Genomic DNA, 15,579 nt, shown 5'->3' on the forward strand with positions numbered 1-15,579 from the left:
TTTCGATAGTAGCACTGCCTTTTAATCACAGTGCCCGACTTTCGAGCCCCTCCCCCTGCCCCACTTTGACTGTGTGACTGTGTGAGCACAACCTTTGGGTGGCCCTGAGTGCAGCGGGACGCTGGTGCCCTGCTAAGTGCTGGCGTGTGTCACACCGTGTGTGTGGTGTCTGGGTGTGGCTGTGGGTTTCTGAACTTTCGGGAGTGTGAGTCACTTCTGTGGAGGTTGTGTGGTGTGTGCTGGTGTGTTGGGCTCCATCTCCGGTCTGTCATGGGGTGCTCTGTGGTGTGTGGGTGTGGTGGGTTGTAGGTGTGTGCCACAGAGTGCAAACGGTTGGAAAGTCACAACCTATTGTGTCAGAGTGTGTGTCTTTGCCCACGTGGATGGACTCTTCTTCCTTGCCCGGGGCCACAAGACACACCCCAACCCCTCCTTAGTCTCAGAAGGGGATGGGATGGGCAGCCTCCCCCTACCCAGGGACCTCCCCGTCCCTCCCCGCCCTGCCCTGCCCGCTGCAGTTACCACTCCCCAGAGGGCATGGGGCTAGGCTGTGCCTTCCAGCCAAAGTCCCAGGGTGAGCAGAACAGGCCGCTGGCCTGGAAGCCAAGCTGGCTGCCATTTGCGTACTGAGAGGTGGGGGACCCTGGGCAGGAAGCTGGCTGAGCACCAAGAGCTCGGGGGCCATGGGCGGGGAGCTGGTGACTGGCCTGGGGGCCCTGAGACGGAGAAAGCGCCTGCTGGAGCAGGAGAAGAGGGTGGCCGGCTGGGCACTGGTACTGGCGGGAACTGGCATCGGACTCATGGTGCTGCACGCTGAGATGTTGTGGTTCCTGGGTTGCAAGGTGAGTGGAGCCCTCCCACAGAGCAGGGAAGGGACAGGGAGCCTGGTGTGAGGGAAGGGGACTGGAGACAGGAAACTGGTGTGAGGGAGGGGGGTTGGGAGGGAGGGTAGCTGGGGACAGGGAACCTGGTGTGAGGGGGAAAGGCTGGGGTCTGCACCCCTGGCTGTGAGAGAGGGTGCTGATGCCTTACACCCCTGAGTATGGAGGAGAGGAGAGCTGGGAGTCTTATACCCTGGGTATGAAAGAGGACTGGGGTCTGCACCCCTGGGAGTGAGGAAGGAGGGCTGGGGTTTGCACCCCTGGGAGTGAGGAAAGAGGGCTGGGGTTTGCACCCCTGGGAGTGATGGAGAGAGCTGGGGTCTGCACCCCTGGGAGTGAGGAAGGAGGGCTGGGGTTTGCAACCCTGACTGTGAGGAAGGAGAGGTGGGGTCTGCACCCTGTGGGGGGAGAAGAGGGCTGGGGCCTGAACCCCTGCGTGTGAGGGAGGGAGGCTGGTGTTTTATACCTCTCACTGTGAAGGAGGAGGGCTGGGGTCTGCACCGCGGCTGTGTGAGAGAGGATGCTGGCAACTTACACCCTTGAGAGTGAAGGAGAGAGGAGATCTGGGAGTCTTATACCCTGGGTATGAAAGAGGAGGACTGGGCTTTGCACTCCTGGGAGTGAGGAAGGAGGGCTGGGGTTTGCACCCCTGGCTGTGAGAGAAGAGAGCTGGTCTGGACTCTCGGGTCTAAGGGAGGGGATCTGAAGTCTTACACTTCTTAAGATCTAAGGGAAGAGGGCTGGGTCTGGATCCCTTGGTGTGGGAGAAGCAGATGGGGGTTCTGCACCCCTGAAACCTGAGTTACTGTGAATCCATCCTACTCCTTCCCTCCCTCCCCCACGCACAGAAGGGAGACAGTTCTCAGTGTTAGCCTTTGGGTGTTATCAGACCACTGGGGGTCTGGGCCATGTTGAGGCCCATGCAAGGCTGACCCTTGATAGCCCATCTTTGGTGAAGGGAGGGCGAGGAAGAAAGACTTTGTCATTAGGCGTCTCCTTGCTCCTTATCTAGCCTCTGCCATTTACCCAGTGCCACCAGGCTGTGCCCTGAAGTAACCGACAGGGAGAAGGTGGGGAGTGGAGCCTCCACCCCACCTCTAACATACAGGATGCCGTTACCCCCAGAAGACACCTGTTATTCATTTACCAGATAGTGGTTTACCATGGCTTGAACTCCCTTGTCCCTAGGGGAGAGGAGACTTGGGGTTCAGACTTGAGTCTGCAGGAGGAGTCTCAAAAAGTCTCACCAGGCATGGAATCCAAGCACTGGGGAAGTGGGAGGCAAGAGAATCAGAAGGTTAGGCCCAGCCTATGCTACATACTGAGTTGGAGGCCAGCCTGGGCTACACAAGACCTTATCTCAAAAAACAAAAATAATTCCAAACAACGGGGTGGGGGAAGAACACACTCAAGAGAGCTGTCAATCAATCTCTGGAAGACCAGGGAGTGAGGTGGGGCTGGGACAGGTCTTAGCAAGCCCCGGGAATATTCTGGCTCTGCTCAGGTTTGTGGCATAAGAGAGATGGAGGGCAAAGGTTGGGTCTGCGGTCTGAAGGGGAGACGCACTTGTTCAACAGAAAAGTTGAGGCAGGGGCTGGGCATGTGTGCGCACGCGCGTGTACTTAGGTGGACCGTTCTTTGGGAGAACTTCTGGGCCCTGGGATTGAGGATTAGGAAGGGGCAGCAGCTGCTGTGAAGTGACCGGCAGCCACATGGACGGTCAGGGCAGGACAGCTTCCTTCAGCCAAGTGGCCAAGGAGAGGGCAGCCACTGCAAGGGGGTGGGGCTGTCCAGAGCCATGCCAACAGGAAACATGGCTGGGGCCGGCCCCGGCGCTCCCACGCTCCTGCACCGCGCCCAGCAGGGGAGGTGGGGGACCTGGGAGTCCAGGCAGAAGGGAAGGGACCAGGGGGTCTCTTTTCCTTCATCTCTCCCTTTTCACTACCTACCCAGGCCCTTTCCTCCAACTGTGATTCTGAAGGAGCAGATGCCACGCTCTGAGCCTCAGTTTTCCCATCTCTGCAACCGTAGCCATGAGTGCTCTTCCAATCTTTGTTTGAGACAAGGTAGCCCAGGTTGGCCTGGAACTCGCTATGTAGCTGAGGATGACCGTGTACTTCTGATCCTCCTGCCGCCGCTTCCCCAAGTGCAGGGACCACAGGCAGGTACCACAACACTCGGTTTACACAGGATGAGGGTCAAACGAAGGCTCTGCGTGTTCTAGGTAAACACTCTTCCAACTGAGCTACATCGACACCCTAAAACCCCCTCCTATGGCTGCCTTGGTGACCTCCATGCCCCCTCCCTCCGCAACTCCATCTCAATCGAACAAACTTGTTTTTCTTTTTCTTTTTTTTCCTTTTTCTTTCTTTTTTTTTTTTTTTTTCCGGAGCTGGGGACTGAACCCAGGGCCTTGCGCTTACTAGGCAAGCGCTCTACCACTGAGCTAAATCCCCAACCCCAAACTTGTTTTTCACCAAACAAAGACACCTGCTCCTCAGGAGGGGCGGGTGCCAAGAATGTCGGAAGGAAGAGACAGAGCTTCGGATGAGGTGAAGCAGTGAAGCGGAGAAGATGGGCCGGACAGAGACTTGTGGAGGGAAAGAGAGTGCACAGAGGGAGGAGAGAGAGGGAGAGGGAGGAGAGGGAGAGGGAGAGGGAGGAGAGGGAGAGGGAGAGGGAGAGGGAGAGGGAGAGGGAGAGAGAGAGAGAGAGAGAGAGAGAGAGAGAGAGAGAGAGAGAGAGAGAGAGAGAGAGAGAACATGTCACAATGACAGAAAAGGTTCCAGAGTCACTGAGAAACCCTAGTTGGAGAGATGCACACAAAGGGATAGAAAGGCAGTGCATGATGCATGGACCACTCTCCTCCCCCAAGACACACACACACACACACCACATACCACACACACACAAACACACATACACCACACACACCACACATACACAACACAACACACACACCACACACACTGCAGATGCACACACACACACGCACACTACACACACACCACCACAGACACACACATACACCACACACACACCACACATACACACACCACACACACCACACACACACCACACATACACACACCACACACACACCACACATACACACACCACACACACCACACACACACATGCACACCACACATACACACACTACACATACACGTACACGGCACATGCACACACACACATATGACACACACACCGCACACGCACACACACACACATGCACACCACACATACACATACCACACACACACACATGCACACCACACATACACATACCACACATACACATGCACACCACACATACACATACCACACACACACACACATGCACACCACACATACACACACCACACACACACATGCACACCACACATACACACACCACACACACCGCACACACACACAATGCACACCACACATACACACACCACACACACCGCACACACACACATGCACACCACACACACACACACACACACACACACACACACACACACACACACCAGTTGGGCAGTAGCTCAGTTGGTAGAGTACTTGCTTAGCATGCGCAAAGGCCCTGGGCTTGATTTCCTGCTCTGGACTGTGAGGCTGCTTGCCTGCAATCCTAGCATTTAGTAGGTCTAGAAGCAGATGGAACTCTCAGAGAGAGGGGCATAAGAGACCCCCGTCTGGGTGTAGAATTGGAAAAGGGGACCCCCTACCCAACCCCCGCCGTAGGAGAAATGAATTGCATTGTGGGAAAGTGGCTTGTGTCTGAAGCGATAGGGGCTGAGACAAACTGAAAAACTGAACGGGGAACTGGGGAAGGGTGAAGGATGACGGGGGAGGGGAAGGCTGGGGACAACAGCGCCATTGTTCAGACAGGGGTGGGGGGAGGCCCCCCGGGGGCAGGAAACTGGCCCTCTTCCCCTGCTCAGAGGCGGGGTGCTGGCGTGGGCCCAGCCAGGGAAACTGGCAGAGGGCTTCTGAGGAACAGGTGCAGGGTTCAATGAGGGAACCGGGGCAAGCCCTGCCCTGGGACAGTATCTCCCTATGGGCATCGGCTCATCTTAGGGAACTCAGCAATTCTCACCCCCCAACTCTCTAAATCCTTCCTCCCTAAATTTTAGCACTCTCCAAGGCATTGCCACACAAAGAGAGGAAGAGAAAAAAACTTCTGGTACTTTATGTAGGCCCTGAACTTCCGCCCCATGTGCCCTGGGCACATAGCCAGAGGAAGTGGTAGGAGAGGGGAAGAAGGGGCTCACGAAGCAGGACTGGGGACCCCCCTTCTGGGGAGCTGGGGCTGGGGGTCTTGGGGTTCATTCCCCAGATTAGAGAAGGGCAGAATGATGCTCTAGGAGACTTGAGTGACTTGAGTGACAGTCTCTAGTCTTTTCTGGAATTGGGTTCGGGGCAGGCCCAGGAGATGGAAGGAGCATGCTCGTGAGGCTGGATGTCTTTTTCTAGACATCACATGCATGCACAAATGAGGAACTATTTTTCATAGGGAAAGAGAAAGAATGTGAGTTTCAAGGCTCCCTGATGGTAGGGGAGTGGAGGGAAGTGAGGATGAGACATGGCTGTCTGGCTTAGATGATCTCCATCTGCCATAACCCAAGTAGACTCCAAATTGGAAATCCTCCTGTCTCAGCCTACTGAGGGCTGGAATCATACGTGTGACCTACACACTAGACTCCAGAATGGTTTGAGATGTCAGGAGGGCCTGGTTCGGGAGCCAGATGGTTGGGAGTGCAGAGATGGCCTTTCTGAAGGAAGGGAATGGGGGTGGGTGGAGTGGGAGCGCCACTCACTGTCTTTTGTTGCCCACAGTGGGTGCTGTACCTGCTCTTGGTTAAGTGTTTAATCACGCTGTCCACTGCCTTCCTCCTTTGTCTTATTGTGGTCTTCCATGCCAAGGAGGTCCAGGTAAGCTGGGTCCCACCCCTCAGCTTTGCTCTACGTGTACCCTTCTCCTTCCCTGAGATGCATGAGTCTACACTTTTGCTTGCTGGGGTGGAACCAGCCACAGACAGACAGACAGACAGACAGATTCTGCTGGCTTAGCTGATTCATCCTCCAGTGTAGCCCCCATGTGTTTCCTTGCCACTTAGAGATGGTGGCAACGCCTGCCCTTCCAGCTCCCAAGTCCCAAGACCATTTACTTTTTTAAAATTAATTTCGGTGCTGGGGACTGAAATTTAGGACCTTGCACTGAGCCACGCCCCCAGCCCCTCACTGGGGGATTCTAGGCAGGGGATTTTTTTTTCCCTCTTTTTTTCAGAGCTGGGGACCGAACCCCAGGGCCTTGTGCTCGCTAGGCAAGCGCTTTACTGCTGAGCTAAATCCCCAACCCCGTGTACTTAAATTTTTAACATTTATTAATTTATGGGGCACACTTAGAAGTCAGAAGGCAAATTATTCAAGTCAGTTCTCTCCTTCTCCCACGTGGGGTTTTTAGGAATCAAACTCAGGTCATAGTGTTTGGAGGTAAAAGCCTTGGCTCACTGAGCCATCGCATAGGCCCAAAGAATGTGAATTTTAACTGAGCGCCTCTTAGGTGCCCAGCACATCCCAGGGTATTGCTGTACATGGCTGAGAATACTGTCTTACGTGGGAGTCAGGCAACTGGGAAAAAGATCTGGAGAAATCAAAATGGGAATGGCATTGTGTTTCAGTGAGACCAGAGTTTGAAGATGGCTAGGAAGAGTTGTTGAGTCTGGAGGAGGGGAAAAAAAAAAACAAACCTCACACTAGGGACTGACACTACTGTGGGATGTTAAGCATTAGGTGATTTGTGATTTCAATAGGTAGGGACACAGTAATATAGGGTAGGGGCGCTGCCTAGAATCCCCCAGTGAGGGGCTGGGAGTGTAGCTCAGTGGTAGAGCCCCTGCCTAGAATCCCCCAGTGAGAGGCTCTCACATTGAAAAAAACAAAAACAAAAACAAAAACAAAAACAAAAACAAAAGAACAAACAAAGAAACAAACCTCACAGAGAGCAGTTCATGCTCTGGGCCCAGTGTTCAGTTGCCCTGTTGTGAGACCCAGGCCTCAATTTTCAGATTTGTAAATTGGGAGCGCTAGTACATGAATCTCTGTGTATTTATTGAGTCACATGTACAGGGGACAGAGCAGTCCCTAGGGCGTCCAAATGCTGCATAAATGGAACGAAGTGTGGCAGCACCCACCTGTAGTCCCAGCACTTGGGAGTCTGAGGCAGGAAGATCATTCAGGTGAGCCCAGCCTAGGTTATAAATTACCTGGCGCCACCGTGCACAACGTGGATGCTAGCGATGTTGACTCAGGGAGTCAGGCTTGGTGGCAAATGCCTTTATTCACTAAGCCATCTCACAAGCCCTGACTATTATTTTTGCCAGCGGTGTTACCACAGAGTCATAAGTGGGCAGAGCCCTCAAGGATGGGCAGATAGTCCTGGGAGGTCGATGGTTCTGTCTCGGTCGCTACAAATCAGTCTGCCAGTGCACTCAATTCATGCAGGAGGAGTATTCCTTCTGAAAGTAGGCCAGAACTATCCCAGAGAGTTGGAGACAGTGGAGAAGGTGGAGCGATGACTTGCTGGGTTCCCGCCTGCCTCCTTCCCCAGCCCCACGCCCGGGGCAGCTATCTCTGTCCTACCCTTTCCTGGCCCAGGGCGTCCTCCACATCTTATCTCGGGGCGCAGGCCGGGTGTGCCACTGCCTGCCCCGCACCTGACCTCTTTCCCTGTGTCTGTCCCTTCCCTGAAGCTGTTCATGACTGACAACGGGCTCCGGGACTGGCGCGTGGCGCTGACCCGGCGGCAGGTGGCGCAGATCCTGCTGGAGCTGCTGGTATGCGGGGTGCACCCGGTGCCCCTACGGAGCCCGCACTGCACCCTGGCGGGGGAGGCCACAGACTCACAGGCCTGGCCGGGCTTCCTGGGCGAAGGCGAGGCGTTGCTGTCCCTGGCCATGCTGCTACGTCTCTACCTGGTGCCTCGCGCGGTACTTCTGCGTAGCGGGGTCCTGCTCAACGCGTCTTACCGCAGCATCGGGGCGCTCAACCAAGTCCGATTCCGCCACTGGTTCGTGGCCAAACTATACATGAACACGCACCCGGGTCGCCTGCTTCTGGGCCTCACGCTGGGCCTCTGGCTCACCACAGCTTGGGTGCTGTCTGTGGCTGAGAGGTGAGGGGCCTGGAGCACGGGGAGGAGAGACACCAGGGTCTGTTGGATATGGTAGTGCAGGCTACAATGCTGGGGGCTAGCCAACATCAGGGCAGGCTCACACTTTCCGTCCTTCTTGGCGGAGAAATCGGAAGCCCTTGAGATGGTTCCCAACTTCTGAGCCACTTAGAACACACACACACACACACACACACACACACACACACACACACGGTGGGGGGCGTAGCACGAGAGCAAGAGCACAAGCCCAGGCAAATCCACCCTTCCGGCTCCCATAGTGAGTCCAGATTCAGACTCTGGTAATAGGGCTAATCCTAGTAAGTACCTTGTTGAAAGGAACAGCTTTTCCAAATTAGCGGGTACCATAAGTGCTTGCTGAGTCTGGAAAGCAGACATTTGGAATTGCTTTGCTGGGGGAATTCCCTGAAGGGCTTAGCAACTGTAAACAGATGGGGGGAGCTACTACTCGATTCCTAAGGATCCTCAGGGTCTCAGAGAGAAATCCAGCTGCTGGCCTGAGAACTGGCAACAGGACCTTGGGGCACAGGCCGCCTCCAACACCCCAAGTACCTCACTCAGTCTCCTGAATGCTGAGGTTACCGATGAGTGTCACTGTGTCCTGCTCCTGACAGGTCATTATTATTATTATATATTATTATTATTATTATTATCATCATTATTAGTGATGTCAATCATTTTGACCCCGATCTATCCCTTGAAGGCCATGGAGCCTCTTTGAGGATGTTAGATAAAAGTGTAGCTTCCTCTGGATAGCTCCTGCCAAGTGAACTTCAGGCTGGGTCACAGCCCCATCTCAGCCCTCATCCCCACACCCTTGAGTCTAGCGACCCTGGCTGGTTGCCTTGCTGAATTCAAACAGGCTCTAGAGCAACTGCTCTCAACTTCCCCAATGCTGCGACCCTTTAGTACAGTTCCTCACGCTGTGGTGACCCCCCCCACACACCAGAAAGTTATATTTTTTGCTCCTTCAGAACTGTAATTTTGCTGCTGTTGTGAATTATAACACAAATATCTCATATGCAGCCCCTGTAAAAGGGTTATTTGAACTCCACGGGGTCGTGACCCACAGGTCGATGGCCACTTGCCAGTCCTGGATTTGTACTTTGCAGCCCAGAATAGTTGAGCATCTGAGAGAGGTCACACAGCAGAGAAGAGAGCAGAATTTCTGGCCTTCTATCCAGATGTTTCTGGTGTTAAAAGTGGAGCAGGAAGAGAAACAGTGTTAGAGGATAAACCACCCCCAGGCTGGGGTTTCAGAACTAAGTTCCCTTTGCCCGTAGGCAGGCTGTCAATGCCACGGGACACCTCACAGACACACTGTGGCTGATACCCATCACGTTCCTGACCATTGGCTATGGGGACGTCGTACCTGGCACCCTATGGGGCAAGATTGTCTGCTTGTGCACCGGAGTCATGGTGAGTACTGCCCCCCAGGACCCTCTCCCACAACTGCTGATACTCACGGCTCAGAAAAACCAACGTAGGTCCTCCCTGCCATCCCTGAGAAATGCTGGTATCTGGACTCCACCTCCAGCTTCATCCTTATTCTAGACCCAGAAAGCAACCCCGTTTCTCTCTCCTCTTCACCTTCTTCCTTCTCCCCCCATCCTCCCTCTCTCCTCCTCCTCCTCCTTAAAGTTAGGGTTTTGCTATGTATCCCAGGCTAGCCCCAAACTCCCTATGTACTCCAGAATGGCCTTTAAACCCTCAATCCTCCTGCTTCGTCTTTCAAGCATGCTGGTCACTACAAATAACCTAGTTTGAGACTGTTGTCCCTTCGTCTGGAACCCAGGGTTCATTTCCCCAGAGCCAGGCCCCATTTCTTCCTGAGCCAAGGGATCCAGTCTCCTGTCCTCCCCTAGAGGGTGTTGGGTGGAAAGTCACCATCTGGAGTATGTTTTGAAGACCAGGCTTCATAGATTGGGCCCCATTTTGTCCCTTGCCAGCTATGGAGCTCAGGCAAGCCACATGATGTTTCTGGACCTCGGTGCCCTCATCTGTAAAGAGGGTGCCAGTCCCAGCATCCTCCTTGTGGAGTTGTTAAAGGACAAATGAAGACCGTCACGTCAAAGGTTCAAACAGGAAGCACAGGGGGTGAGGTGGGGGAGATGGCGGATTCGGTGATGGATCCTACACTTCTGTTCTGACCCCAGCCCCTGAGCTCTCTGGGAGGAAGTGGGGGTTGGGAGGGTGGGCAGTTGTGTAATGGATCCCACGCCTTTCTGCACCCACCCATGCTCCAGAGCCCTTCAGGCAGAGGCTCCTATCTCCAGGCTATGCCCCACCCCCACCTCCTCCAGCCTCGTCCCCTCCCTACAGTCACCCTCCTCCTACTACAGATTCCCACCACCACCATCCAGTTCCTTCCACCCAGCTCCTTCTCCCTCTCGGGGACCCAGCCTCAAGTGCCTTGGCCTAGCCCTTCCCACAGAGGACCTAAGCCACCAGCTCCCAGCTCTGATGCTGCCCCAGGACATGTTGAGTCCATGGGTGAGCAATGGTGTGACGAACAAGTTGGGACACACGCAGAGTAGGTGGACGGAAAAGCCAGAAAAATATCCCTGAGGATCAGAGCCCCTCAGGGCTGTGTCGTTTGACAGAAAGAAAAACCAAAAGTATGAGGCACGATACACACACACACACACACACACACACACACACTCACATGTGCACCCACGCACACACGCACACGATGCCTGGCTCAGAGCCTCCATGGCACAATGAGATAATAGCATTTTAATACTTTTAAATTATATTTGATTATTTATTGGGGGGTTGCATGTCAGGGCCCTCGTGTTGGGGTCCAAGGGCAACTTGTAGAGAGTGGGTTCTCTCCTCGGCTGTGAGGGTTTTGATGGAGCTGCAATTCCGATCACCAGGCCTAGTGCACCCACTGAGTCATCTCAGTGACTTTTCTATGTTGTTTGTTTTGGGTTAGCAGGCTGGCCTCAAGCCCACCATATAACAGCGGTTGATCCTCCTGCCTTAGTGCTGCCCCCTCCTCCCCTGGTACTAGGTCTATAGGTGTGTGTCACAGAGCCTGACTCTGTAGCAGACAGGTCCTCTGTAGCAGAGTGCTGTGACGTTCTCCAGTGGCAACTGGTGGCATTTTCACAGATACTGAGAGATGTCTGTCCCCTAGAGAGGCTGTCCTCTCACCTTCTAATCAATCATTTAAGGAAAGAGGCATTTGAGCTGCAGGAGGGGTGATGGGTGGAGCCTGTCTGGGAATCCAGAACTGGAGGGTCCGTGTAGGTTTGGGGGTAGCCTGGGCTACATAGAAAGACTCTGTCCACATCCTAAGACAAACAGAGCTGGGAATTTGGCTTGTCCGGCATTCATGAAGACCTGGGGTTAGAGGTACCCGATATGGCGTTAACTGAGCGTTGTGATAAGTGCCTGTAACTCCAGCACTTTGGAGGTGGAGGCAGAGGTCAGAAGTTGAGGTCGTCCTTGGTCACATAGTAAATTCAGGCCAGCTCTGCTGACAGCAGAGTGCCAGTGGCTGTACAGCCCTCAGTGGTTGTGAGAAGACAGACAAATCCCAGTCCCACAAAATCACATGCCTTGCTTGGCGTGCCCACAGGGGGTCTGCTGCACGGCTCTACTAGTGGCTGTGGTGGCCCGGAAGCTGGAGTTCAACAAGGCGGAGAAACACGTGCACAACTTCATGATGGACATCCATTATGCCAAAGAGGTGAGGCTGGGCACCAGGCTCACAGACTAGGGCTGTAGCTCAATGGTTAGACCCTTGCCTAGCTCACCTAAGACCCTGAGTTCAACCCCAAGCACTGTGTCAACGGGCATGGTGGTGTAGACCTGTCATCCCAGCATTAGGAAGACGGAAGCAGGAGGATCAGGAGTTCAAGGTAACCCTCAGCTCTGTAGTTCAAGGCCAGCGGGGCTGCAGGAAACCACCCTGTATTAAAGCTGGTCCCCTTAAAGTGTGGTAGTTCATGTGTGTGGCCCAGTACTCAGGAGGATTAGGCAATGAGGTGACAGGGAATTTGAGGCCAACCTGGGCTACATAGCAAGACCCTAAAGGAAAAATCCAGTCCCCACACTTCTAAGCCAGGCCTTCCAGATTCCCGGAGCACCCCTCTCCCCTGACACTGTCATCCCATCAGATGAAGGAGTCGGCCGCTCGGCTGCTGCAGGAAGCCTGGATGTACTACAAACACACTCGAAGGAAGGACTCCCGAGCGGCTCGCAGGCATCAGCGCAAGATGCTGGCTGCCATCCACACGTGAGGGCCTCCCCGTGTCCCTGTCACCTCTCTGCCTAGCTCGTGTGTGTGCCCAGGCCTGTCCAAGACACCCATGAGTGACCATGACTCAGTGCTGGTGGCCCTGGATTCCTGGGATCCCTCCTGCTCTGAGGCAGGCTGCTCCTTTGTCTCCTGGTTCCCCGACCCTCTCACTCACCCAGGGACCAAGTTTAAAACTGAGTCCACCTCCCCGCAGGTTCCGCCAGGTACGGCTGAAACATCGGAAGCTCCGGGAACAAGTGAATTCCATGGTGGACATCTCCAAGGTACCAGGGTCCTGGGGAGGAGGTCTTGGGGAAGGAGCAAGGTGGGACGGAGGATGGGAGGCAGTGAAGGAGGGACTCTTAGACCTAGACACCATAGCTCAAGCTAACACTCCAGAGGAGACTGGATGAATTGTGAGTTCAAGACCAGCCTACACTACCTGGAAAAAAAAGAAAGAAAGAAAGAAAGAAAGAAAGAAAGAAAGGAAGGAAGGAAGGAAGGAAGGAAGAAAGAGAGAGAGAGAAAGCAGGTGATGGCACACACCTTTAATCCCAGCACTCGGGAGGCAGAGGCAGGTGGATTTCTGAGTTCCAGGTCAGCCTGGTCTACAGAGTGAGTTCCAGGATAGCCTGGATAGCTACACAGAGAAACCTTGTCTCAAAAATGAAACAAAACAAAACAAACAAGCAAAAAATCCCCAAATAACCCCCACATTAAGGCCCAGTGAAAAGGCTTAGTGACTTGAGTTGTATTCATAGAACCCATAATAAAGGTAGAAGAACAGAACAGACCCACAAAGTTGTTCTGTGACCTCCATCCAGTCTTGTGCCCGCCACAGCCCTCTGCACACACAATAGTAAAGATTTTGTTTTTAAAACAAACTGACTCCATGGAAGGGGAAATTACCTTGGGGAGGGGGAGGGGGCTGAAACACACAGATGTTCAGTAAAGGTTACCGGATGGAGAATAAAGCCTCCCACGCTTGCGTAAGACGCTGGCTCCTTTTAGACTTAAGGAGAAAAAACACCCCAAGAGCGCCAGTGTTTGGTTTTAAGTCATCTTTATCACTTACATGTGGACGGATGTAAATTTCCTTCCAGGTGCAACTCTTAAGCAAATAAAAGCGGGCAAACTTACAGCTCAAACACTGACAACAAACCCAACTTTAAAAAAATTTTTAAGAAACACGGTGACAGGTGATAAAATTGTTTCAGCAAAAGCCAGTTCCTAATGCTGTTGTGAAGTGGGTACCCGAGGGCGGAGGGGTCCTCTCGCTGCTAAGGTTCAGATCCTTCGCCTCCACCAGTGATGATGACGTCATGCCCCTTTGGCCTGGCTCACACTGGCCCTTCTTTATATAGTGGCCTTTTCTTGTTAGCCCAGCACAATTCAAACAGCCACCCTTGGCACTGAGGCCACAGTAAACATAGACACAGCTCCCCGGACTACATGACACGTCTCAGAAAACAGGATGGTTCCGGTCAGCAGGAATAGGTGGGCCGCTAGGGATGAAGGTTATGGGACCTGAGCACAGAATTCGAAGGCTCTCACAGCAAGCTCATAGACAAGGTTGGGGAAGAGCACTTGCCTGGCAAGCATGAAGTCCTGGGTTCAATCCCCAGCCCTGAAAAACACCAGGCATGGCGTGCATGCCTGTGAACCCAGCATTTGGGGGGCAGGGGCAGGAGGAGCAGGAATTCAGGCTAATTGGGGCCGAAGAGATGACTCAGCGGTTAAGAGCACTTCCTGCTCTTGCAGAGGTCGCAGGTTGCGTTCCCAGATCCCAACTGGCAAATTCTGTTCCAGCTTGGGCTACAAGAGATTCCCCCAACCCCCCAAAAAGAACAGTCCTCCAGGGACGGAGAGAGCTCGGCAGTGTTCTGCTATCCCACACTGTAGAACAGACGGGGCTCTCCTCCGCCCTCACTCCTGTGTTCCCCTCCCACTCAGATGCACATGATCCTGTGCGACCTGCAGCTCGGGCTCAGCGCCTCGCACCTTGCCCTGGAGAAGAGAATCGATGGGCTGGCAGGGAAGCTGGATGCCCTGACTGAACTGCTCAGTACTGCCCTGCAGCAGCAGCCGCCAGAACCCATCCAGGAGGCCACATAGCTGGTGAGGGGCAGGGGCTGGGCCAGGAAAAATCCCGAGGGAGAGACAGGCAACTATGGCTGTGCCTGCTGTGGCTGTTGCCTATAGATAAGACCACCCTGTCTCTTAAGCTGTCTCACCTCTTAAGACTCTGAGTTCAGAGCTGGACTTGAAGCGATTCCTTCTGCACTTGTCAGCCTCACTTTTCACTCTTTTGTGCGCGGAGGGTGGGGGGGGGCAGCATGGCCAAAAGATTAGAGATGGAATCTAGGGCCTTGTGTATTCTAGGCAGGGGCTCTACCACTGAGCCACACCCCCAACCCCTCACTGGGGGATTCTAGCCAGGGGCTCTATTATTGAGCCACGCCCCCAGCCCCTCACTGGGGGACTCTAGGCAGGGCCTCTATTATTGAGCCACGCCCCCAGCCCTTCACTAGGGGATGCTAGGTAGGGCTCTACTCTGAGTTATATTCCCTAACTAGCAGCTTTTGGCTTCCCAGCCCTCTCCCTTTATTGATTGGTCTCTGTGTCCCTGTGCACACCTGTACACTCCTTTCCTGGGCTTTGGCACCCTTCTGTCTTCCCACCTCTGGACATTCTCCGGCTTCTGCCAACCTCCACCTCTGGCATCCCTGCCCCTATGATTTCTAGCCTGTTATCGATCTACATTCTACTCAGGACCCACAGAAGAATCAGGCTATGTACCGAAGGACTGAGCTCAAGGACATCCTCCCTGCCTATTCTGACCAAGCCCCATGAATAAATCACCTCAAGATGCCAGGACACAAGTGGATCCACGTTGAGATGCATGGACTCTGGTGGTGGCAGCCATGAGTGGACACTGGCTTGGACCTCCCATGGCAGTGGGGTTACTATGGTCACCACTACACATAGGCCATCATCAAAAGTCCTTTCTGCTGTGCTGCTGCTGTTCATGACCCCTCAAGCTCTGTTGGAAGAGGAGGTGCCCGGGGTCCAAGATGCTAGGAAGAAGCTTCAGTCACCGCAGGCCGGCCTCGCTGAAGGAACCAGGTCCGAGCGGCGGGAGGTGCTGCCCCCTGGTGGACGCTGCTTCCCCCAGAATGCGGAAACTGCGCGGGAGTAGGGTGCGGGGTGCCGCTCACCAATCCACCCTCATACTTTGTAATAAATGGTAAACAAAGCCAAAA

General features: G+C 54.0%; 1 protein-coding gene across 25 annotated transcripts; it reads left to right on the forward strand.

The window, feature by feature from the left end:
• Positions 1-523: 523 nt before the first annotated feature.
• Kcnn4 (potassium calcium-activated channel subfamily N member 4) lies at positions 524-15,579 on the forward strand. 25 transcript variants are annotated; one of them, XM_087587613.1, is made up of 10 exons: positions 524-842; positions 2,835-3,105; positions 5,709-5,804; positions 7,625-8,046; positions 9,348-9,483; positions 11,654-11,764; positions 12,195-12,313; positions 12,531-12,600; positions 14,270-14,434; positions 15,062-15,579. In XM_087587613.1, the coding sequence occupies exons 4-9, from the start codon at positions 7,631-7,633 to the stop codon at positions 14,429-14,431; spliced, it is 1,014 nt and encodes a 337-aa protein (XP_087443739.1). In that variant the 5' UTR covers positions 524-842; positions 2,835-3,105; positions 5,709-5,804; positions 7,625-7,630; the 3' UTR covers positions 14,432-14,434; positions 15,062-15,579. The 25 variants fall into 25 exon arrangements, 24 of the variants coding, with proteins under 24 accessions (XP_087443739.1, XP_087443720.1, XP_087443635.1 ...); XM_087587594.1 differs by having other exon boundaries at positions 15,089-15,579; XM_087587509.1 differs by having other exon boundaries at positions 2,835-3,042.

Source organism: Rattus norvegicus, chromosome 1 (assembly GCF_021556685.1).
Source record: "Rattus norvegicus strain SHRSP/BbbUtx chromosome 1, alternate assembly SHRSP_T2T, whole genome shotgun sequence".
Lineage (NCBI taxonomy): Eukaryota > Metazoa > Chordata > Mammalia > Rodentia > Muridae > Rattus > Rattus norvegicus.

Coding starts and splice junctions, on each gene's coding strand:
- Kcnn4 (XM_087587509.1), top strand. CDS start 2,869: ATGCCACGCTCTGAGCCTCAGTTTTCCCATCTCTGCAACCGTAGCCAT. Junction 5,805..7,624: donor TCCATGCCAAGGAGGTCCAG/GTAAGCTGGGTC, acceptor CCTTCCCTGAAG/CTGTTCATGACTGACAACGG. Junction 11,765..12,194: donor ACATCCATTATGCCAAAGAG/GTGAGGCTGGGC, acceptor TCATCCCATCAG/ATGAAGGAGTCGGCCGCTCG.